Below are 25,678 nucleotides of genomic sequence, written 5' to 3' on the forward strand. Positions count from 1 at the left end.
CTGGCTGGCTCTTTATCTATGTCAAGTGCATTTTATTCCTTTTTTAAGAATTATTTTCTCTGGTTAAAATGTGTTGGATGAGTAAAGTTAGGGATTGAAGGTTTTTGTGTGCATATACTCAAAACATTTTTTTCTATACTAGTACAGTGCTTATGTCTTAACATTAATAGGAGGTTAAAAAAAACTCCTCGGATTAGTTGGGAGAAAAAAGATTTTGAGAATTTATAGTTGAAAGTAAAATTAAATAGTATTTCCATGTAATTTTGTAGATCCTCATGATTTGTTTTTAAAGCAACTACAAGTAATGAACAATGGGTGGTACTTCTACTTTCCATTATGTATTTGTTATGCAGAATGGATAGAGTCCTAACTTTGGGTAACATGTAGAAAGCACTCAAAAGGACTTCAAATTTTGTTACAAATAATAGGAGACTGCTGTCTTCATTCCCTAATGTGTGTGTTGTGTAATTATATGTCTGATCTCCAAATACAATTAAAATAGCAGAGTATCTTCTCCCTTTTGCTTGAAAATTCGAAGAATTTAGTGAATTTTTTTAACTGTATCAAAATAACATTTACCAATGCTGTGTATGTTTTTGAACACTGTTTTTCTAATGCAGATTTGCTTTGATTTGTCAACAGGCGTCAAGGTGACATCCTCTGTCCATGTTTTGAAGCTTATAAAACAAGCTGGTGACAAAGTACAGGTTTACTATGAGAGGCCTGTAGGTGGACATCAGAATCAACAATGCAGCTCCCTCCAAGATAACTTTGGCCAACTTGAGGACACAGGCTTTGGTCCACAGTTTGGTCAACAAGCATTCGATGATGATAGTGTTTTAGACAGTGCCGATGGGAAAGACTTAGATTCTGAATTCGAGGAACTGATGTGCCCTGAAAGCAAACTGTCACCCACAATATTAAGGGAGGATTTCGCACCAACTAATCAAAGTCCAAAGCGCTCAGTAGCTACACTTGCCACAAAGCCCCTAGGATCTATATCTCCAATTCTGAATCGCAAATTAAATTTGGGGAATTATCAGATTCCTCTGAAATCACAGCAAAAAGACACGGTTAAATCTGCTCAACCAAAGTGTTCAGATATCCCAGATGCACTACAACAGCCAAGTAAGCCAACATTGGGATCAACAAATAAACCTCCTGTGCCCCCAAGACCCCAGATTAAGCTTACTTTGGCTCCCTCTGAAACCCAGTATCAGCTTGAGTCCGGAGATGTTGCCACAGAAAATCTTGACAAACCACCACCTTCCACCAATAGTACAGAGAAAAATATGGAAAAGAATGTAGGCAAAAACATAGATCCAAATGAAGATCCAGCACTGTCCAAGTCAGCAGCAAGTAAACAAGATTCTAAGGAAAAAGTTCCAGAAGTTACCTGCAATGTGCGTGAAGGAACAGAAGATAATCAAATCTGGGAATCACCTGAGATTCTCTACCGCAAGAGATTTGGGAAATGGAACAAGGCAACATGTGTATTTGAGGTTGAAAACCACCATAAGTATGTCAACGTTGCAATCTGGTGTAAAGAACCTTTTAAACCGGGTGGACTTATTTGTTTAGGCCATGCAAGTATAAAACTTGAAGAGATTGCAATGGAATGTCTTTCTACAGCATCACTGGAGTACCAGGCAACTTTCAGGCTAAGTGCTCCTGAACCAAAAGCTGTTGTCAGTAGGACTGCACTTCGAAATCTAAGCACTCATAAGGGATTTAATGAGAAACTGTGCTATGGTGACATTACACTAAATTTTACATATCTAAAAGAGGGTGATTCAGAAAACTCTAGTGTTCAAGTGGAAAAGGAGAAAGAAAAGGAAGATACTTCACCAGAGGACATTCCTGCTCTCAGTAAGGAGGATCTTCATACGTTGTGCACAGACAATAAGCATAATTTCCAAGATACTCAGTTTCAGAATCCAACCTGGTGTGATTACTGTAAAAAGAAGGTCTGGACCAAAGCAGCTTCTCAGTGCATGATCTGTGCGTATGTTTGCCATAAAAAGTGCCAGGATAAATGTCTAGCAGCAGAAACACCCTTTTCTGTTGCTGCGGAAAGAAGAGTTGACTTGGAAGCAAAGTCATCCTTCAACCGGTCTACTGGATTAACGCGACATATCATCAATACTAGTTCACGCTTGCTGAACCTAAGGCCAGGACCCAGAGCTCGTCTTGCTGATCCTGGAGTTGATTTGGTTGAGCCATCACCAAAGCACACTCCAAACACCTCAGACAATGAAAGCAGTGACACAGAGACTTACAGTGCCAGTAGTCCTTCCAAACGGCTGGCTTCTTCCACAGGAACCAAGTTACCAGTGAAGAAAGAAGGCGGTCTTGACGATAGTGTATTTATTGCCGTCAAAGAGATTGGTCGAGATCTGTATCGAGGATTACCAACAGATGAACGCTATCAAAAACTCGAGTTGATGTTGGACAAGCTACAAAATGAAATAGACCAGGAACTAGAACACAATTATGCTTTGATAAAAGAAGAGAAGGAGAGCGCAGATCCTAGAAAGAAGTTGCTGCTGTCTGCTGCCCTTTCAAAGTCAGGTGAACGATTGCAAGCCCTTACACTGCTCACAATCCATTATAAAGCAGGGTATGAGGATTTAGAATTAAGCGAGAGTGCATCTTCAGAACAGCAAGCAAGAAAGGTCACAAAGCTTTCAGATGACATCTTATCCATAACAACAGATGACATTGACATTGCCGGTCAGACAGATGTGCAGCCATTTACTGATGTATCAAATGAGCAAACTGTTGATGATGCTGAATCCCTTTCATGACTTCAATTCAATTTCCCAATGAATGTAGTAAACCAAATTCACTAATCTGTTGATTTTTTTTTCTGCTTCTGTGCAATAATGCAATTGTTATTCTGTCTTGTGAATTTGACTTTTAATGTGACTATGGTGTCAACAAACAACACAGCCAGTTCAGTCTAGGATTTGCCCTCCCCACAGAAGATTTTTTGTTAGAATATTAGTGAGATATATTTAAATTAATTCTTGTTGTCATGGTACTCTGCAGATGTGTCCACAATATGTTGGGAAGGTGGATTTAAAGTCTCTTTTGGGACCAGGTTTCAGAATTTGAATTATGTCATAAACCTGTAATTCTTTAAGTTCACCTTTTTTTGGTTTGCGTAGACGTTTCTTTGCCAAACGTGTATCAATATAGCAAACTGTGTGGTGAGCTTTTGTGTCTATTAAAGGTATTTTAGCAAAGCTGTGTTTGCTACTATATACGTTGTTTCTTTATGAATATTTGTAATATAAGGGATGACTACTCTGAACCTCTGAAATACTTGTGCAAGAGTGCAAACTAATGCACTGACACTTTCTCACCTTTATTGAAACAGTAATGTGTATTACAAAGAGATGTCTATTCAATTCATACTAAAGTATGTATTGCATTGTAAAACATTCAACTAGGTTTACTAAGCAAACCTGCAGGTATTTAATTTTGGTAGAATGTGACATAATTCAAACTGACTTACCAACCAGTAATTTTTGCACATGTAGGAAAATTAAAAGTTGTTAATGAAAGCTGAGAAAGTAATGCTAATTAATTTGAGAGGTTTTCAGTTTGATTTTGTTTAATAATTGGACCTTAGTGTTCCCCATCTCCACCCCAGCAGGATGAAGAGTTGGGTGTCTAGGACGTTAGCACTGCCCAATAAATATATTGCAAAATTGTTGGTTTTTGTAACCTTATTTAATTTTTTATATAGATCTTTTAAAAATATAGTTCATTTTCTATTTGTACACAAGCTTAACCCAAAGTAACATCAGAAGGCCCCATAATGCTGATGCATTGGACTCTCTACTAAAGCCCAAAATCAAACATTTCAGTGTAAATACATTTGCAACTGGGCTTCTGAAGGAAATTCTTCCAGTCATGGAAAGGTCTGTAAGAGGTAGGTCCTACTGCATTCATGAGTTCTTCACATTAACTTAATTAAAGAAAAGCATGACCCTGGCATTGCTCATGTTCACACAAATGGACCGTTTCATCTGTTGGCCTGGACAGTAGGGCAAATTAACTGGTTGATAGGGAAGTTTAAGAAACATACCAGTTGGAGATAATCATGGTTAGCTTATTGTTGAGAAATTTAAGAAGTATGTATGTAATTTGTATTTTACCTCAACTTTAAATGCTAACTTTGAACAATTCATAGAATCGTTAACTTTTACAGCACAGAAGGGAAGCCATTCAACTCGATCATGCCTGTGCTGGGTCTTTGAAAAACTATCCAATTAGTCCCACCACACTGATCTTTTGCCCATAACCCTGTAATTCTTGAAAAGACAAGTATATATCCAATTCCATTTTGAAAGTTACCATTGACTCTGCTTCCTGCATCCTTTCGGACAGTGTATTCTAAATCATAACTCCCTGTGTAAATAACTGTGGTTCTTTTGCCAATTACCTTAAATCTTTTTACCTATTCATTCATGGGATGTGGGCATCGCTGGCTAGACCAGTGTTTATTGCCCATCCCTAATTGCCCTTGAGGAGGTGGTGAGCCGCCTTCTTGAACCACTGGTTATCAAGCCACCCATCAGTAGAAAACTCTCCATATTAATCCTATCAGATCTTCCTTTAATCTTCTCTACTCTGTGGAGAACAATACCAGCTTCCCTAGTTTCTCCACATATTGAAGTCCCTCATTTGAATGATACCATTCTAGTAAATCTCCTCTTAAATCTATGTGAAATATTTTTGTGTATTCTTCCAGGTGAGACATATTGATACTGAGGAACAGAACACTTTTCATTTTGGGCATCTTTATAATATATTCCACAGTTAAATGTAAAGTAAAGCCCCTGCTCCTCTTACTGCTCTGCTCAGTCCAACCGTAAGAGAGTAAGTACTCCAGTGTGAAACTTTTCTGATTTCTACACTGGCCATCTGTGACCTCCGAGTAAAACTGACAAATTAGGAGCAGTTTTGTGAACAAGCTTGGGACCACCCAGATTTATTTCACAGGAGCTAGAGGAAATGTTCATCCCATCAGTCAGAGCTGAATCTGAACGCGGATGTTTCATGCGAAGAACCAGTGCATCTAACCCACTGAATCAACCTGTCCCCAAGGTATCAACATTTGAACAAATTTGTTAACAGTTGCACAAATACTAACCTAAATTATTTTCACTCTATGATCCAGAATGATAATGAGTATGAAATCATGAATTTTGCGTAGGAAGAAATTTCATAGGACTATTCCTACATAAACAAAACCAATTCATTAGAAAAAAGATCAATTTGTCTATAAATACAATTTTTAATAGGTATATGCCCTTCAAAAGATGAATATTGCTGAAGGATGAGGTTAAAGAATATATATAGCAAAATACTGTTAGTTTTCAGTTCTGATTTATGTTTTGCCTAAGCCATTTGTTCATGGCAGAATTGGTCATTTCAAAGAGAAATGTCCCTAATTTTCCTTGGATATTCATTCACATAATGCACCATATGCTCATGAAAATTCAATATTTGACCAATTTTCTTCAAAATCTACTTGGCTATGTGAGAGCTTTGGTTTCTCTATTCAATAATCAAAAAATAATGAGCCAAAACATTTTGACTGATTACAATAAGGCATCATTCACTATTCACCACAATAAGTTAAAAATTATATTGAATGCCCAATCCCAATACAAAAGTTTTCATGTTGAGGGAAAATTGGCCAATTTCTGAGTATCTCAGCTTAAAAAATGACACCTCACTTTTTCTGCATGCTGCCCATATACCTTCTCAAAAAATCTCTATTTTAGAACTTGGTGACTTATTGTGTTGCAACTTGATAGGTAGCAACAGCTTTGTGGTCTCTCATCCAGCTAGTGATTCTATAACATGATCTGCTCAATGGAAAGTCAATTGTTAACTTTCATAGAGAAAATGATATCAATTATATTACCTGCACTCACCCTAAGATCAGATAGCACTACATTGACCAGTGACTTTGCAGGTTTCAGTGCTTTTGTGAAGACACCAAGATCTTGAAATTAAATCCTGGGTTAGTAGCAAGCAAACATTTAATGCATTTGTTTTAACTTTCTCAATTTTAGTGAAACTTTAAGCCATTTAAACTAAATAGATTAATGGCTCTGCAGGAAGAGTGGACAGGAGTTTTATATGAATGTAATAGCATCAGCTACCATCTTATGGATTTATTTCAAACCCTAGGTAAGCAATGTTATATTGTAACATATCCTACACAAGGGCATAAATGCTTTAAAAGAGAGCTGGACAAGTTGCTGTTCAAGGTTTTAGCACTCTGCGCTAAAGGTATGTTGGGTGATGTACCTCGTGGTTACTGAACCCTCCTGGGGAATTTGTTTTGGTTGCTTTCGGGTTCAAAGAATTCATTTTTCCCTAATTTTTTCAGCTCTTTTGCATCTACCAGGAGATCACATAACTGCTGATGGGTGGGAATATTGTGATGCTTAACTACAACACGACTGTGTGGGGCAAGCTTGATGAGGCCAACTGATCTTTTCCAGTCTGTTACTTTACCATATAGCAGCCACATCCATAATCTAATAGAGGAAGACAATTCCTACCATTCTAGTTTCTTTGCTAATGTTTTAGAAACTTATTAAACATAATCAGATATTTAAGAATACACAAAATAAGTATAATTTTCAAATGACCATTTCAAAGTAGCATTTGAAGTATTTACATAAATCCAAATAACAGCTAAATTAATAAGCCAACGCCATTTTATTCAGAATACTTTTATTATAGGTGTTTGTCCAGTAAGTGAAGGCGCACACACCCACATACACACAAACACACACACACATCTGATTACAGATTAAGAGCCCACTTATTGATCAACAGAATATATTCTGTACATCTTTATTTATATTTTCCCATCTGTTACAGTGCACAAAGCGGCCAACTGTCCAATCTGTCTGTGAACAGTGATTATATTTGCATGAACAGGATATGTTGTCTTTACCATAAAATTGATGTTTCATCACTGTGCAATAAGAGCCATTTATAAAAGCCTACTTTAAGTATTCATGAACTGTGTTGACAGAAGCAAGTCATCCAGGATAATTCAAAGTATGGACTCTGAATGTACATCATAGGACTTGCATGTATGACAGACTTTGTTGTGAGCTTAATTGCCACCAGACAATGTCAGTATAGAGCATTAAAGCAGTAAAGATGTGTCAACATATCTAATCCATGTAAATATATGTTAAACTTAATGAAGGCACATAAATATTTTGAGTTACAGAACAGAAAATTGATTGGCCACAATATATACATGTATAGTTTTTAGAAAATGTTTTGAGGATTGATTTCAAACTAGTTAACGATTTTCACTTTTTAGTGCTCTCTAAATATCCTTTATATCACCACTTACTGCTTAATTATTTATGCACAACTTTATCAGCACACAGAACCTGATGCCTTTCATAGAAGAAGGGAGATGTTATGAGATATTGTTAAGAGAGTTCTCATTGGTTGGCAGGTGGACTCAGATTGGTAGAGGCGTTGCCATGTAGAATGCACCATTCTCCATGGCAACACTTCTACCAATCAGAGTTCACTTGCCAACCAATCAGCACTATCTTCTCATGCAATATATATTGTTGTTCCCTTTACAATTGGTATTCTTGCAAATCTGCCCTGATGAGTGCAAGATGAAAGGTTTTGACAGCATCTCTCCTTTCTCAGCAATAATTAAGTTTTCTTACAAACTTTTGTTGCTTGACTCGTGAACTTTACGATGAATGTTCAATAAATAAGCATGTTGCAAGTATTCTGCAGCTATTAAGTTATCCCATATTTTGATATGAAATGAACTGTCCCAATCCACAAATCTGATTCATAGGCTTTGATTGGTCTTTAGGCATCTAATATCAGGGCATGAGAAATTAAAATCTTTCTCTTTAAGAAACAAACTGCTTACAACAATGAACTTTTCATATTTGAATAACTGTATATATTAGCTTGTTTTCACAAATAAATGCATGAGTACAAAATATACTGCAAAATACATAAAATTAAATGCTTCAGAAACTATTCGTTGGGTAAAAAGAAAAAGTGGAATAAATATCCCCATTGATGTGATAAGGCTGCTGGCAATCAATTTAACCAACATTATGTCTCCCCCCCCCCCCCACCACCCACCATCCCCATTGTGATTCTAATTAGTTGTAATATGGGTAAACAAGGTTACAGCTTTGGTATGTTTTAATGGCCAAACGATTAAACTAAGATTAAATGTCACTACATTTAGGACATAATTTTATAGGACAATTCACAGAAACACTCTATATTGTACATTAAAATATATGCTGTAAAGAATATGGCTCCAATCATTCATCACTCTCAGACTCTTCCTCATTATCATCAACCACAGGGGCATTCTGAAAGTGGTCCTGAGTTGTGTACATTTTGGTTTTAACAGGGCAATTTTGATTCATCAAAATAGCCTAAAATAAAATAAATTTGTGTTACTGTGTGCAGGATTTTAGCAATCTGAAGTAACCATTACTAAATTGTTTGCTGTTTCTTACCATCTTTTCTTCCTTCGCAGGAGGGCTTCGAAGGAAAAAGCACAGTGGAGCATATAGTATGTCAATGATACCAATCATTGTCATTAACCAAGGGAATCCTATTGTTTTAGCAATAGCTCCACCACTAGAAGGCCCTGTAAAGGTCATCATAAATTAGAGAAAACACAGCATGTTAGCAACAATACATTTGGAAATAAATAGTTTATTTGGAGCCTGATGAGTTCCTTGAAAATGTAACCCAAGCAACTTCCTTACCAGTGTTCAGTAAGCTTAGGTGTTGGTTTAAAATTCTGTGACTGACGGGCACTGAGAAATGCGTATGCCAATTAGTTTAGTGGTATCACCATGAGAATAGTAATAATTATCACACTGACTATTAGTTGTCTGAGATAACATAAGGGATCTGTTGCCTCTAATTTGAACACCCAAACAAATAATAAAACAAAGATGCATTGTAAAAATAAATTTATCATATGTCAAGAGCACCATTGAGATATTATGGAGTCATACCTTGTTCTTGTATAAAACATATTTAGCCAGAGCAGATTTGCTACTGCAAGTTCTAATGAGTTTAATTGATGTATTGTCAAAAAGACAAATTAGTTAGCATTGGTATGATATGGCTACATCACACATCTTTTCATACTGACATGATTGTGCTGCCAAATGAATCCGTCTAATCAGTTTGTGCAAAGCATTTGTTGACACGTACATGATGGGCCAAGGGGAGGTGGTGGCATAGTGGTATTTTCACTGGACTGGTAATCCAGAGACCCAGGGTAATGCTCTGGGGACCTGGGTTCAGATCCCACCATGGCAGATGGCCTGGTCTGGCCTACATGTGACTCCAGACCCACAGCAATGTGGCTGACTCTTAAATGCCCTCTGAACAAGGGCAATTAGGGATAGGCAATAAATGCTGGCCCAGTCAGCGACTCCCACATCCCTTGAACGCATAAAAAAAAGTGGTCGTCTTTTGTGCTGTAAATTTCTATGATTCAACAACATTGCTATAGTAATGGTTAAATATCTGATTCAAACAATGCTAATTGTACTTCTATTGTTATTAACCCAAGATTCAAAGTTCAAATGTTCCATATATATGGATGTCAAATACAAAGCTAAGTTTTGTTGGTAAATAGGAGCAGTTAATTATTTTTTGTGATATCACTATCTTTCTATCTACATTAGCCGCAGTTGCCCAGAACTTTCCTCGTTAGTTGGAGTAGACCAATTGTAAGATCTGGTTGCTATCCCGAAGAAATAAACTTCAGGAATCAAGCCTGAATCTTTTATATAACAACCAAATCACATTCATGTAGCAGTCTTGTTAGACAATTGGTGATTTGCCATAACTTGCCAATAAATTGCCAATCTTGTTCAGACATGTCACAGGATAGTTGGTGTAGGAAGTAGAAAAATGTTATACTTGTGTATTCAGTGTGCTAGTCTGAAATTGGGTTGGTAATCTTTGGGGCAAAATAAAGGAGTTGATTTACTATTTCCACTGGGCAGGAAATGGCCATAAGTTGGCTGCTAATTTTACAACGGGCCCATGGGCATGCCAGTGCAAAGGGAAATTGAGCAGGATGTAAAATGGGAGGCTGACCAGCTGCCAACTATTTTTTGCCCCAGAAGAACAATTAAAATCTGTCTCGGGGTAAATTCACTCAGCATTAACAAGACTAAGTGTGAAGTACTGTTGCCCCAAATAGGAAGTGTTGCTTTCTCCAATGCTAACAGACGTCACCTTGATGGGCACAAACATAATCAAATACAGCAGGGCCATGGTTGAGCCATGAAGAATGAAATGCAAAAAGCTTTAAGATATATAAGATCTTTGTTCCTTAACAGTTGCTAAATATTCATTATATCTGTGTAACGGAATATAAGATAATTGAATTAACAAATTGGTTGAAAATGAAAAGGAATTGAAACAGCATTGTTTAACTCAAACTACATCCTGTGTGCACTATAAAACTTATGTATCAGCATATCAATCTCAAATTAAAACAGAGGACTCTCACTCTTCTGTTAAAGTGCATTCAGACTAAACCTGTTCAAGTTATACTATGAACCAGCTTGGTCGTGTTAATCTTACTCTGGGTTTGGAGCCCGATGTTTTAGATCTGAATTTTAAATCACTTGGACATACATGGCTGTTAAGGCTGTGCCTATGAAATGAAGATCAAATAAAACATTGCAGTTTCTAATTCTTTCTATTACTTCCAATAGAATTTATATAGTGTAGCTCCAATAATGCAGATAAAATCATTGAGTGGAATTTTCTGTGCCTGCTGGCATTGGGCGTGCTCGATGACATGAGCAGACAATATGGCGAGAAGGCCAGAAATCAGTTTCACAATGTCATGAAACCAGTTTGCAATCGTCCCCGCAGCCCGTCAATGGCGGGCTGCATTTCTCACCATTGGACGCCGGGAACCTCATTGTAATACATCTGCATATCATTGAGGCCAGCCCGCCGGAATCATCCTGCCCCACTGAATCGCCCACCCATAGATGTGTTTCACAACAGTATATATAAGGCGTGCACTTGCAGGCTGCACTTTGAGGGGAACTCGGAGGTGAGTGCACAGTAACATTGTGCAGCACTCGCCTGGGTCACCTGTTGGACTTCAAGCAGTTGAGGCATGTTGGAGAGGGAGGGGGGGGGAGGGCTGCCCTGCAGTTAAAGGTAGTGCGCAAGCATGTGGCGGGGGGGGGGGGGGGGTGGAGAGATGGCCACGCATTAGGGAAACCTTGTATAAAGTGACCTTCGCCCTGCAGCTGAGACAGTTCAGACACAGCCACATTAACATGCTTGGAGTCGGGCCTCTAGCTTATCTGCCCACTCAAGCAACGCAGAAACATGAGAGTCCCACCAAGTGCTCCAGAGCTTTTCACCCATAGGGCACAGACTGCAAACTAATGAGCGTTTTAGTGACCTTCAAAACAGTTAGATGACTGGGCACAATCTCCTTGCTAATGCTGGCCATGGACCAGTCACTGGTGGAGATGCTCACAGCCCCTTGCAATGTCATCATCCAGTTTGGACCAGTCTCCCCACCCCATGGTTCAAGCTAACAGTGCAGCCTTGCAGTGCGGGTTAGGAGAATGCCTGTGCCTGAGCTGAGAGCACAGCATGTAATCCAATGGGCAAAGCTGCTGCCAATCGGTCAAGTGGAGTGGGGCAGAGGAAGGTGGGGTTTTGGGCAGCCATGCAGCACACTAAACTGGCCATCCAGGTGGTGGCCAACACTCTCTCAGATGCGTCAAGGGGCCTTCAGACTTAACCAAGAGAGGTTCCTAGTACACCCAAGCTAACCCATGAGTCTCTCTTACATCCTGCAGGAGGAGCACATCAGGAGGATAGAGTCTGGTGACTTAGCTGTATGCCTCGTGGCATACAGAGAGCGAAGATGACAGAGACAGCTGACTGCGCAGAGGGAGGAGCAGCACCCTCAGGAAGAAGGGGCAGCTGGAGGTCCAGCACACGCCGCTGAAGAGCCACAGTGAGCTGTCGCTTGTCGACGCCTAGCTAGACCCAGGGTCTATAGACGCCGCCTTTCATTCCTGTAGATGACGGAGAACCAGTGTCGCCAAAGACTGTGCATGTCCAGGGAACTGGTCGGTCACTGCCAGCTACTGCAGAATTTGGCACCACCGGGACATGGAGAGTATCCACTGCCAGGGGCCGTCAATTTTTACATCAGTGGCCCCTTTCAGGGCTCCACAGGTGACCTCTGTGGGATATCACAAGCCTCCACCCACAAATGCATCCATGAGGTCACGGATACCGTCTTCATGAGGACACACAACACAGTGCATATCGATCAGGACTAGGAAGCCAGGATGCAAAAACAATTGGAGCCCAGACCTCGGGTTTCCCACAGGTGCAGGGGGCCATCGACTGCCCTGGCGCTCAGATCTCCGTCGCAACAAGCAGTCAACCATGTCAAACACAAGGGCTTCCATTTGCTGAATGGGTAGCTGGTGTGTGACCACCACAAACACATCCTGCGAGTCTGCGCATGGTTTCCAGGGAGTGTCCAGGACTCCTACATTCTCAGTCGGTTACAGATCCCTGATGTCTTCCAGGGTCCACAGATGCTGCAGGGTTGGCTCCTCGGGGACCAGAGCTACCCGCAGAGGATGTGGCTGATGACACCCATGCAGCGGCCTCAGACTGCAGCAGAGCGACGGTATAATGAGGCTCATGCAGCAACTCGCAACTTGGTGGAGCAGACCATCGGGATGCTGAAGATGAGGTTCCGGTGCCTGGACCTGTCTGGTGGAGCCCTGCAATACAGTCCAAAGAGGGTATCACATCATTGTCACCTGCTGCGCCCTATACAACCTGGCACTGCAACGGGGATAGGAGCTGGATGTGGAGGAGTTGGAGGTCTCCTCCAATGAGGAGGATGTTGACGGGAATGAGGGTAAGGAGGTCCTCGAAGGCGACAATGAGGCCCTTGCACTGGCCATACAAGAAGGCGCACTCAGGAGGCCCTCAGATGCTAGATTTGTGGAGGATGATGATGACATGCGGTGAGGAGACACAATAGATCCTCTCATTGCATCTGTGAACGTTTGACTCCAGTCTGGCTTATAGCAGCGCACATACCCTCTGTGAGAATGCTCCTGTCATGGGGACGCAGTGGAGGTCCTAATAGTCATTCGATTGCAGGAGGATGATAACGACATGCAGTGAGGACACTCCATAGATCTTCACATAGCCTCTGTGAATGCTTGCGCTCTGTGATCAGAGTCATATCATAGATGCAGCCATGAAACTTTAAAAGCACCTGATCCTTTGTCCGCCTTCAACACCTGACACCGTAAGCATGGTGTCACTGGTCACAGATGCTGAAGAGATCGGGGCCAGCCCCACCTTAAAGGTGCTGAGAGCACACAGCGAGAACGATGGAACTCTGTGACGCAATGACAAGCACGGCCGACGTGCAGGCATCAGTAATGTGCCCAGGGAGTGGGAGGCTGGACCATCACTTTGGCCTGAAGGCTGCACAAAGCACAGGGGAGAGGCCTTACACCTGCCTTTATCTTGTGCAGAAAGGTTTCACATCTGAGTGACACGAGCACTGCCCGTCAGAACAAGGAGCTATAGGCAGGGTGACGTTGTGGGAGTTTAATTACAATAGTGAACATTCTGTACAAGTGGTTAACAGCTGTGCCCAGGCTGTTCAACTACATCTTCTTAACCACCCGGTGCGGAAGGGGGTCGGGAAGGAGGAGGACCTCCTTGTGAACCTGCTCCTGGGCCTGGCCAAGTTGGCCGTTAACAGGTCCAGGCAGCGAGCGATCGAGGGGGAGTCCCGCCCAATTGTTTGTCCCTCTTCCGCGGCTACGTTCGCGGCCGGGTGTCCCTGGAGAGGGAGCACGCATTGTCTGCCGGCACTCTCGAGGCCTTCCGTGCCCAGTGGGTGCCGCGGGGACTGGGGTGGTTTGTTGACCCCTTTAGTCACATTTTGGTTTAATGTTTGTAAGTTTCCTTTAAACTTTGTCCTTGGTTTTACAGCTGACCTGACTTAGGGGCTGTGCTTGATTTATCCCTTGTTTTTGTTAATTTAGTCAATTGTTTTAACTCTACAAGAGTTACATCATCTTAACCCGGGGTTGAGTTCTGGTCATAAACCAGCTGATCGCCGCCATGTTGTGCTATTGGCTGGTCACTTTGATCCCTCCCCCGGACTTTGTCACGAAAATCCAGAGAATGCTCGTCGACTTCTTCTGGGACAAAAGATTGGACTGGGTCGCTGCTGAGGTTCTGAGTCTCCCGCTTAGGGAGGGCGGTCAGGCGCTAGTGTACCTACACACACAGGTGGCGACTTTCCATCTTCAGACCCTGCAGCGATACCTTTACGTCGAGCATCCTCTGAGATGGTGTGCCCTGGCGACGTATTTCTTCCGCCAGGTGCACGGCCTCAATTATGACGTGCAGCTCCTGTTTATAGAGCAGAGGGGCCTCGGTGGCTCCTTACAGGCGTTGCCCGTCTTTTACCAGGACCTGATCAAAGTCTAGAACGTGGTCGCCTCGCGACGCAGCTCTCCCCCGTCAGGAGTGGCGGCTATCGTCAGAGAGCCGCTGCTCAGGAATCCGCCCCTCCGTCCTTTTCAGTGGCTGGCAGAGAGGAGGGCTGTGGCTGCCGGGGTGACCAGGATCGGGGCGTGCTGGGTGGCGGAGGACTGGGCTGGATGCTCCCGCAGGAGTTGGCGCATCGCGCATCTGTGAGTGTCCAGATCGCAGCCGATGCCATCCAAGACCTAAGGACGGTCGTGCTCGGACCCGATGTCATTTTAGGTCTCGAGGTGGCCCAGGTACGCGGTGGTCTTCCGGCTGAACGTTCCCCTGTTCGGACGGAATTCCACATTGGCCCCAAGCCCCGAACCCTCCCTCGGGTGCCGGTGCCCCACAATAATATGAGCCGCCTCGGGGACATGCCCTCCGTGCCATTTGGCATGGCGCAGAGGAGTTTTCTGTACGGATTGCTGCTGCACACCTTCCATTTTCTCGCCCTCGTCCGCCGCCCGGACACGCCCTGGCGTGCCTTGTTGCCATCCAGCGGCGGAGGCCCCCGATGGGAGGCCCTCTACGGAGGTGTTCTCCCGCTTTCTATCGGGGACCTGGGTTGGAGGGTGTTGCATGCAGCAGTCCCCCATAATCGGAGAATGTGTAGGTTCACGGACTCCCAGGACACCTGCTCTTTTTGTGGTCTTGTGGAGTCCGTGGACCACATTTACATAGGGTGTGATAGGCTGCACTCCCTTTTTAGTTACTTAAAAAACCTTCTGTTACTGTTTTGTTTGCACTTCAGTCCCACGCTCCTGATTTACGGACACCCGGTGCAGAAGGGGGTCGGGAAGGAGGAGGACCTCCTCGTGAACCTGCTCCTGGGCCTGGCCAAGTTGGCCATTAACAGGTCCAGGCAGCGGGCGATCGAGGGGGGAGTCCCGCCCGATTGTTTGTCCCTCTTCCGTGGCTACGTTCACGGCCGGGTGTCCCTGGAGAGGGAGCACGCGGTGTCTGCTGGCACTCTCGAGGCCTTCCGTGCCCGGTGGGCACCGCGGGGACTGGGGTGTTTTGTTGACCCCTTTAATCACATTTTGGTTTGATGTTTGTAAGTTTCCTTTAAACTTTGTCCTTGGTTTTACAGCTGACCTGACTTAGGGGCTGTGCTTGATTTATCCCTTATTTTGTTAATTTAGTTAGTTGTTTTAACTCGAAAAGAGTTACATCTTCTTAACCTTCCTAACCCTGTCGCTACATCTTGGTGCTCCACGGACATCCACAGCAGAGGACTGTTATGCCCTGTCTCTGGTGACCTTGGCAGCATCCTCTGGAGGGCCGAGACCAGTTTTCAGAGTCCTGTGTGGCAGTGGCACCCTCCTCGAGCTGTGGAGCTGGAGCTACAGGAGTCACAGGAAGAGGGGATTCGGATGGGCTGGACATTCCCATAGTCACCTGGGTGGATGGCCCCGGGGTGTGCACCTGCTGACCCTCCTCACTATGGATGCCCAAGAGCACCTGGCTGTCCTTGAGGAGGAAGGGAAGCTGGAATGTGATTGAGCTGCCCCACACCCCTCTCATGAATATACTGCTGGAGGTCAACTGTGGCATCAGCGATCGAGTTCACCCCATGCAACAATGCAAGAGCAACATCCTGGACCAAGGTCTCCATGGCAGCTGCCATCCTACCGGTGTTGACCTCAGTGCATTGGCATGCCGCGCTATCACCTCAGCCTGAAGGCAGACTGACTCCTCCATTGTGCCAAGCAATCTGAGGAGTGTAGCAGACGTCCCTTCCTGATGTTCCCGAGTTTATCTTTGCAGCTCCAGCAACTGAGACATGGCTGAGTCCAGAGGCTCATCATCTGACTTGGACTCAGCAAATTTCCAGCCTCCAACTTCCAGCTGTCCTCCAAATGCCGGGAACCTGGGAAGTCCCTGCCTCTGCCTGCTGTGGATCAGAAAATGCAATGTGCTCACCAGATTGTGATCCCAAGGTGTTTGTCTCTGCACTGGTAGAGGGTATGGGTGAGCGCTGTGATGGGATTTCACAGAGGGTGCCTTCAGATTCCTCTTCAGAGGTTTCTTCGGGGCTTGATTGGAGGCCCTGGGTCGTGGACTCCACCAGCTGTTTCCTAGATGTGCCTGCGAAAGCAAGGGGAGATAATTAGTGCATGGCAGTGGCCTGTGAAAGAGGACACATCACTCACAGCATGGTTGTCTGATGGATGTTGCACTGCTGGATCCTCACTTGGTAGAGCACCGCTGACCTCACCGTCAGCACAGGACCAGTCCAGATACTCACCGGCCAGCTGGATGGCTCTGTTTTCAAAGTCTGTGAGGACCCTGATTTCAGGCACTCCTCCACCAGTCTGTGACCTCTCCCTCTTGTTGTGTACCAGCTTGTCCTGCATGAATAAAGATGGAGAGAGTCAGGCCAGATGATAAATATGCCTGGCATGTGTGGGTGGTGAGTGGTCCCATCGATGGGATGAGGACAATGAAGGTGCGTGTGAGAGAGTGAATGGTGATGTCCCTTGAACTGGCAGTGAGTGAGGGCCCTGTGGATGTGTGATGGGTTCAAGAGTTTGAGAGTGGTGAGAAGAGTGACTTACCTTGGCGGAATAAAGGAGATCGTTCATTCTTTGCCGGCACTGAGTGGCTGTCCTCTTTTACAGGGCATTGGCATTGACCACCGCTGCCACCGCCTCCCAAGCTGGATTGATGAAGCCGCTGCCCCTCCTGCAGCCAGAGTGGGGGTACAGGACATCATGGCAGGCCTTCACTGGTCCAAATGGCACTCAAGGGATGCGTCACTAAACTGGATGGGTGGCGGGGGGGCTGAAGTATTTTTGTCTTTTGGGGCCATCCTGTCTTCCGTGCAGCAGTCATGGTCTGGAAGCACTGAAAAGTGTGCGCGCGACTGCACTTTCAATATGGCACTCTGTGTGATGAAGCAGCGAGGTGATGGTGTGGTGGGCGAATGAGAGCCTGTCCACCATCAAAACGCTGTGTTTCCCTGGAATGCAAGATTAATGCAACGGGTTTGGGACGATACAGCGTGACAAGCCACCATTGCAGCTGGCAAGTAAAACATCGTTTTCCCCACCCACTACCTCACTTAGTGCACTGGGATGATTCCGCCATTCTCTCCAACTAATCACATTGAAGACGATGCATGTATCTGATCATTATTACTTAACACTTTCAATAGTTGCAAGAAATGTAGGTAAAGGAGCCACATGTTGACATTGTTTAGGATGCTTTTGTTCCTTATGGTGGTAATGAAAAGGTAACTATCACTTCCACTGTAGTTTTAGCTCTTAATTAATTCTGCAATCTGTAGCCTTCAACGTGTCTGCTCACAGTTCTAAAAAAAATTCTACATCATAAATTATTCAGCTGATTAATCAAAAGAAGTGTCCAGCATCGAGACACAGTTTTTTTTAAAAGCGCGTTATTCAATATACAATCAGAATCAAAACTGAGAGAGTTAATTTACTTGAGGGATGAGAATCAATGGACCATATGGCCTTTTCTCATCTATGCCTTTTGTCATGATTTTAGCTGTTATGTGGCAATCATTGGCTGCCCCTTCTCTAGTTAAAAAAAACATGGTTAAACCAGAGAAATCAGGTCAGCATGGATTAGTCTGTTTGCATTGTATTGCACATTCAACAGAGACTCCCAAACATGTTGAAAAGATTTCCTTTGAACTCTTGTCAGCAGGAACCCTTGAGGCTGCCTCTAGAACTTAGTTTTGGCTGCTTCAGGCTGTGTCTGAAGTACAACTGAAACTGGGTCAAAGGCACACTTTGTGGTGTCAGTTCTTCTCCAAAATGAAATAATTGAACTGCAATTTGTTACTGGCCTTTGTGTGAAAGTCCACTTTACCTGATAAAGATTGTAATAGCGGGCTGAGAATATAACACAGCAGTTTGGCACCATGCTGCTCTAAGCAGCTACAGATCCCCACAAAAGGCCTTTGTATATTATTATATTGCAGGCTGCAATATAATAGTGCTGTGACATGTTGGAACAAAGCCACAGTTTTTTAAGAAATTTGTTCAAGGGTAAATTTTCTCTATTTTCCTCTTCATATCAACCATAACTAAGAGAGATGGTAGATTAGGCATCTGATCCAGGCTTCTCTATGGCATTCTGCCCTGGCCACAAGAAAATACACAAGACCACAACTTCTCATCAGTGACCGTTTCCTTCTCTTCCCGATGAAGAAGCTGGTGATATCGAATTGGTTCCCAGCCCTTTGCATTAAGGCCAAGATCAAGAACTGAATTCATATCTTATCACCCTATGATGTTTTGCCATTGGTGTTCTAACAGTCTTTTTAACACCGATGTTTGTTGAATATCAACTTGGATCACTGTGCATTTTGAAGTATTATAGAAGGGAAATTTCATAGTGTCTCATTGTTGATGCCTGGGCAACTTTACACATGTGTTAATCCTTCAGAGAAGAAGTTGACCCTGTGGGAAAGTTATTGCTGCTGAATTAGACTGGGAAGCTCCGCCACAGAGAAACCAGGAAAGACACAACTGGGCCAACTATTTCTTAAAATGTGATACAGTGCCAGCTGCATAGTCTAAACTGGCACCTCCACTTTCACACGCCTTCATGTATTATTGAGAATCTCATAAAACCCTTTCAGTTTTATTTTTGCCAGCAATGGCTGTCAGTGCACTTCATGATTTTGTGATAATTATCATATGGAAGTAATAAGAATTGACAACAACAAGAAAATACAAAGACCTTCCAAAAATCTTTGATAACAGGAACTCTGCCAAGAACTGAAGTATGTTCCATATTGCAGCTCTTTCAAGAAAGAGTTAAGACTCTGTCTCTAGGTAAACTGCAATCCAATCATCATCTGATGCAAATCATGCCTAAAAGGTTAAATCTAAATCTACCTGATTAATAATAATAAATTATCACTCAAATTTCCTGGGACAGCTCACTTGTATCATTACACACAGATCTTGTAGATGAGTGATGGGGCTACAAAATGGGACATAAACAAAATTTCAAGGAGTGCCTAAAACTTAAGGGGAGTGGCTACATTGGTCTTTCCAGGCAGCAGCCTTGAAATTGCCTTTTACTGTTTGCATCTATGATCCTGTATCCCACAAATATGCTCTAAATTGATGTCCTCAAGACTAACCTTTCTATCCCTTTCATTTTTTATTCATTATCTTCAAGACTGACGGGTCTGACTTCTAACCTTTCCTCCTAACTCTTTCCCCGATACCAGCAGTTGGTCTCATGGGCCCAGTCTGCATTGCTTCTACGGCTATGATGTGTTTCTTGAACTTTAATGACCAGACTGGATGCAGTACTCAAGTGCTTAATGAAAAGCTATGTATGACAGCCACAATTGCCCCAGACTTTTATTTACTGATTTGGAAATAGACCAGCATTCTATTTGTTTTGTTAATTATTGCTCTAAAATGACTGAACATCCTAAGTATTTGAATCCATTATCACTTTAGATCTCTTTCAGCTTCTTCCCTAATCAGTTTGGCACCATTTACTAAATGCCTGTATGTCCCTTTTTCCCTTCCAATGTCAAACATCTTGCACTTATATCTTGAATGTAAATGGCCATAATTTGGCCCACTTGAAAATGTTCCTGTGTCCTCCTGTAGTTTTATCACTGTTTTAATCGGTCTTGACTGCTCATTTGTTTAGTATTATCTGAAAGTTTGATCAATTTACATTATGTTTCTGAATTGAGCATGTAAATTGGAGGTCAACACTGGGGCATTGCACTCAGTTTTTCACCCAGCCCAACTTTGCTTTCTCATTAATACCCACTAGCTCCTATAGATCAGAGAGTAGCATTAAGGTAAGAATATTTGGAGAGTTTGATTGAATTAGAGTAGGCAATAGGAAGTCATTAGATGGGATCAGAGTAAGGGGAATGTAAAAAGCTTAAATTCAGGCTTAATGTGCATGAATGTGAATACACAGAGTGTGGTTAATAAGATTGGTGAACTACAGGCGCAGGTTTACAAATGGAATTATGATATTGTTGCTATAACAGAGACCTGGCTCAAAAAAGGGCAGGACTGGGTGTTAAATATTCCTGGGAACAAGGTGTTTAGGAGAGACAGGAAAGGAAGAAAAGTCGGGGGGAGTGACAGTATTGATTAAAAATGGCATTACAGTACTGGAGAGAGAGGAGGTTCCAGAGGGGTCCAGGACAGAATCTCTCTAGTTAGAAGTAAGGAATGAAAAAGGTGCAATAACATTCATCAGGGTAGTATATAGACCACCAATCAGCAGAAGGGATGTTGAGAAAGAAATTACAGAGAGGTGCAAGAATTATGGAGTAATGGGGGACTTCAATTATCCAAATATAGACTGGGACAGGAACAGTGCAAAGGGACAAGAGGGGCACAAATTCTTGGAATGTGTTCAAGATAATTTTCTGCAGCAGTATGTTTCTGGTCCAACGACGGGACAGGCACCGTTGGACCTGGTTCTGGGGAATGAGTTAGCCCAAGTGGATCAATATCAGTGGGAGAGCATTTAGAGGGCAGTGACCATTGTTTCATAAGGTTTAGGTTGGTCATGGAAGAGAACAAGGAACAATCCAGAGCAGGGATAATTAATTTGGGGAAAGCCAACTTCGATGGGATGAGAATGCACCTGAGTCGAGTGAGTTGGAATCAAATGTTGGTGGAAACAATAGTGGCTGATCAATGAGCCACCTTAAAAGAAAAGTTATTGCAGGCAATGTCAAGGGGAAAGGTAGGAAAAATAAATCTAGAGCCCCCAGGATGACGAGAGAGAGGTGAAGATGAAAAGGAAGAATTGCGTGTACAACAGATGTCAGTAGAAAATACAATGGAGAATTGGGCTGAGTACAGAAGAACCAGAGGGGACGTGAAAAAATTAATAAGAAAAGCAAGGAGAAAGCAGCTAACAGAAAAGGCAATCCCAAGATCTTCTAGAGCATATAAATAATAAAAGGGTGGTCAAAGAAAGAGTAGGCTGATTAGGGATAAAAAAGGGAAATTGCACGTGGAGGTAGGAGAAATAGCAGAGGTATTAAATGAGTACTTTGCATCTGCCTTTACAAAGGATGGAGGTGATACCCAGGCCAAAGTGAGAGAGGAGGTAACTGGTACACTTGAAGAATTTACAATTGAGAAGGAGGTGGTGTTAGAAAGGCTATCTTTATTTAAAATAGATAAGGTACTAGGTCCGGATGAGATGCATCCAAGGGTACGGAGGGAGGTGATTCATTTTGGCAGGAAGAATATGGAGAGATAGTATAAAATAAAGGGAGAAACTCTACAGGATGTGCAGGAAGAGAGGGACCTCTGCATATATGTATATAAATCATTGAAGGTGGCAGGGCATGTTGAGAGAGCAGTTAATAAAGCATACAGTATCTTAGGCTTTATTAATAGGGGCATTGAGTACAGGAGTAAGGAGGTCATGTTGAACTTTTATAAGACACTAGTTAGGCCTCATCTAGAGTACTGCGTCCAGTTCTGGGCACCATACTTGAGGAAGGATGTGAAGGCATTGGAGAGAGTACAGAGGAGATTCACAAGAATGATTCCAGGGATAATGAACTGTAGATATGAGGGTAGTTTGCGACTGTTTTCCTTGGAGAAAAGGCGGTTGAGAGGAGACTTGATAGAGATATTCAAGATCCTGAGGGGTATGGACGGGGTAACTAGTGAGAAAATGTTGCCATTCAAGAGAGCATCAAGAACTAGAGGGCACAGATTCAAAATAATTGGCAACAAGAAGTAAAAGTGAAGTGAGATTTTTTTTCACCCAGAGGGTGGTTGGAGTCTGGAACGAACTTTCTGAGGGGATGGTGGAGGCAGGTTCAATCGAGGTACTTGAAAGGCAATTAGATTGCTATTTGAAAAGACAGAATGTGCACGGTTACGGGGATAAGGCAGGGGAATGGGACTAGGTAGAATATTCTTTCAGAGAACCAATGGGACTTGATGGGCCAAATTGCCTCCTGCACTGTAAAGATTCTGTGATAAAGTTACTCTGATTACTTAATTGTTCTCACTTCAGACCTCTCCAATACCAGAGCAAGGCTCATACAGGACAGCAATGTGAAAATTTCACTATTGTCCTGTATGGTGAGCTGAAAACTTAGTCCACCCATGAATCTAATGGGAGACCTGATGGCGTAAGATCTAGGCATCACTTGAACATGAGGAAGATATTGAAAACTCTTTTTATTTTGCTTATTGACTTTCATAGAAGGGAACAATCAGCAATAATGGGGAGTTAATTTGAAATAAAAAATGCTGGAAATACTCAGCAGGCCTGGCAGATCTGTGGAGAGAGTAACAGTTAATATTTAGAGTAGAATATGACTTCTTCACAACAGCAGGAGGATAGAAACATGATGGGTTTTTTGCTAGAAAGGGGGTGGGGGCGGAAGAACAAAAGGGAAAGCTTGGGATAGGGTAGGGGGCAGGAGAGATTAAATGACAAAGATGTAAATTTGATAGCAGCCACCATACCCTTACTCAAAGTTAAAATTACTTTCAGTTCAATTTTTGTAACACACCAATGAGATCGCACTGCCATTATATTGTGACACAAAGTAAGGCACCTTAAAATTTTGTCAGCAGTAAAATAAAATTATCTAGGCAGCTCAGCCTCCTTGCAGAAAGTTAACGGAAGTTGCTAAACCGCCCCCAGAATGAACCACAGATGATTCTGACAGCCAGCTCACGTTTAAGTCCTGCCAAATTTGCCTCTGGATCAGACAGGAACTTAACAGGGAGTGACGGAAAATCCTGCAGACTTAAGGAATCTGGTAGGATTAGGTTCCAAGGCTATCTCTTGGGGGCTCTTGCTTTTGGCCATGGGGTTAAGTGTTTTGGGCAGGAGAGGTCTAAACTTTCCTTTTGGGACCTGGAGGAGCATTCCTGCTGCTCCTAGTTGAACACAAGGAACTATGTATGCCCTTGCCTTTCTCCATCTCATCTGAGAATCTGTTGCTATTACTCAAATTTCCTGGGTCAGCTTATTTGTATCATTACACACACATCTTGTTGACGAGTGATGGGTTAGAAAATGGGGCATAAACACAATTTCAAGGGGTACCAAAAACCTGAGGGGAATGGCTACATTGGTCTTTCCTGGCAGTAGCCCTGAACTTGCCTTTTGCTGTTTGTTCTAGGTTGACCTGAGCTGCTTCCCCACTCAGGTTTATATTATTGGATCAGATGATGTTATCAGCATCCAACATTCATATTTAGAGAAGGACACTATTGTCTTTGGGTGGGTGTCTCTGGAGGGCAGAGTAATATTTTAGCTGACAGGATACTGGATACTCCAGGGCAAGGTCAATTTAACTGTTTAGCTGTCCAATTTCCATTGGGTGTGTAGATCACTGCTCAAGAGGGAGAGAGTTATATGGCCAATGTATTTTCACACATCTGTGGAATAGCAGCAGCTATTGGAGCTCTGCATTCAATTGATTTGAAACGAACATAGTCAAACAAGTGGGCTTAATTCTGAATTAGCTAGCTTCACTACATTAATGAAGGTTACTCTCCAGCTCCCACCACTCCCCACCCTCCCAAAATTCATCTTCTGTTTGACAATGTAGACAAGGCATTATTTTCCACAACAACTACACATCCACAGACACACTCTAATGTATATATTCTAATGAACACATTTCCAAATTGGAGAACTTCCATTGTTTCTAATGAAGAAAAGCATGAGCAAGATGGGGATGGTGCACAGAGTTCTAGAATAGGTTTAAATCACATTCTTGCTTGCTTTGCAGTGGTTATGCTGATCTGATGAGGGTCATAGAGTCATAGAATTATACAGCACAGAAACAGGCCCTTTGGCCCATCATGTCCGTGCCAACCATCAAACACCTATCTATTCTAATCCCATTTTCCAGCACTTGCCATTGGATGATTGGATCTTGGCCAAAGGTTTAAAAGTGAACAATCAGATATTGGATACTATTTATTTTGTTTTGATTAGTTGATATCTTCTTGTCCCAACTTCTTCCATATACACAGCAATTATTTGAACATTTCAGACTTATCAGCATATGTGTCTTGTAGATAGCACATAAAACATAAGTTCTTGCCATATTATGGATGATTGGGTTGTACAGTGTGATCCAATGAGATTCACAGCACAATTACTTTTAAAGTCCTTCAATAAACATCAGGTCTGAGTATGAACTCCCAACCAATAGCTCATTGTGACACCCATGCTTTCCTTCTACAGGAATATGGAGTTTCATCTCTCTTGCAACATTGTCAAGCAAGCTTGCTTTGCATTATTAGAGTGGTACCTGGTTAGTAGTTATCCCTCAACACACTAAAACAGAATACCTAATAATTTACTTCATTGTTGAAATTTGTGCACAAATTGGTTGTGACATTTGCCTCTGAAACAGTGACTACATTTCAAAAGTACCTCATTTGCTGGGAAAGTGTTTGGTTGTCTGATAAACCTTCAATTGGTGTGGCAATGTAATAGCTGCTTTTATTTCAGGCCTTCCAGAACATTCTCTCTGGATGTAATATTCAATATAAAAAGACCCTGGAGTGCAATTGCTACAATATGCTTGCTCCCAACTGGGGCCACCTAGTATTCAATTAACAATATTCAAGTACAATACATGCCACTGAGGACTTAGAAGTGCTAACTGAATGCAAGCTCTTTGATTTGTTACCTTACAAACAAGTTAATAAACAATAATTTTTGATTCCCAACAATGTTGTATAAACTTACCTAATGCAAACCCCATGCAAAATGCCACATCTGCAATTGCGTAAACACTTCCATACACAGAGACATGACGCAAGTCCACTAGGTAACCCATAATAGGCATCATAGAAGAATCTACCATTCCTAAAAGGATTAATATATTGATTAGAGAGGGCGCTCAGGAAAGGCAAGTTAACTATAATCAACAAATACTCCAATGATTCAAAGCATTTTTTTAAAAAAAAGACAAGGTGATCAAAATTAAAGTATTATTAAAATATACATTAATGCGCTGAAAATTTCATATTTCAGGATTACAATCAGGTAACCATCTGCC

The 25,678-nt window shown here is 42.5% G+C and overlaps 2 protein-coding genes across 4 annotated transcripts in view; one reads left to right on the plus strand and one right to left on the minus strand.

The window, feature by feature from the left end:
* The window catches only part of pdzd8 (PDZ domain containing 8), a 205,203-nt gene extending 201,955 nt beyond the window's left edge, over window positions 1-3,248 (plus strand). The window contains exon 5 of the mRNA XM_078564649.1: window positions 643-3,248. Coding sequence (XP_078420775.1) covers window positions 643-2,807 — 2,165 coding nt within the window. The 3' untranslated portion in view covers window positions 2,808-3,248. The remainder of the gene's footprint in view (window positions 1-642) is intronic.
* slc18a2 (solute carrier family 18 member 2) overlaps window positions 1-25,678 on the minus strand; it is a 74,506-nt gene that overhangs the window by 18,556 nt on the left and 30,272 nt on the right. For 2 of the 3 annotated variants that reach the window (XM_078564657.1, XM_078564655.1), the window contains 3 exons: window positions 25,366-25,485; window positions 8,565-8,698; window positions 8,191-8,480 (listed from right to left, as the gene is read on the minus strand). In XM_078564657.1, coding sequence (XP_078420783.1) covers window positions 8,364-8,480; window positions 8,565-8,698; window positions 25,366-25,485 — 371 coding nt within the window. In that variant the 3' untranslated portion in view covers window positions 8,191-8,363. Of the gene's footprint in view, window positions 1-8,190; window positions 8,481-8,564; window positions 8,699-25,365; window positions 25,486-25,678 lie in introns of those variants that run through there. The other variant, XM_078564658.1, reaches the window with a different exon arrangement.

The sequence above is a fragment of the Cetorhinus maximus genome, chromosome 20 (assembly GCF_964194155.1).
Source record: "Cetorhinus maximus chromosome 20, sCetMax3.hap1.1, whole genome shotgun sequence".
Classification (NCBI taxonomy): Eukaryota; Metazoa; Chordata; class Chondrichthyes; order Lamniformes; family Cetorhinidae; genus Cetorhinus; species Cetorhinus maximus.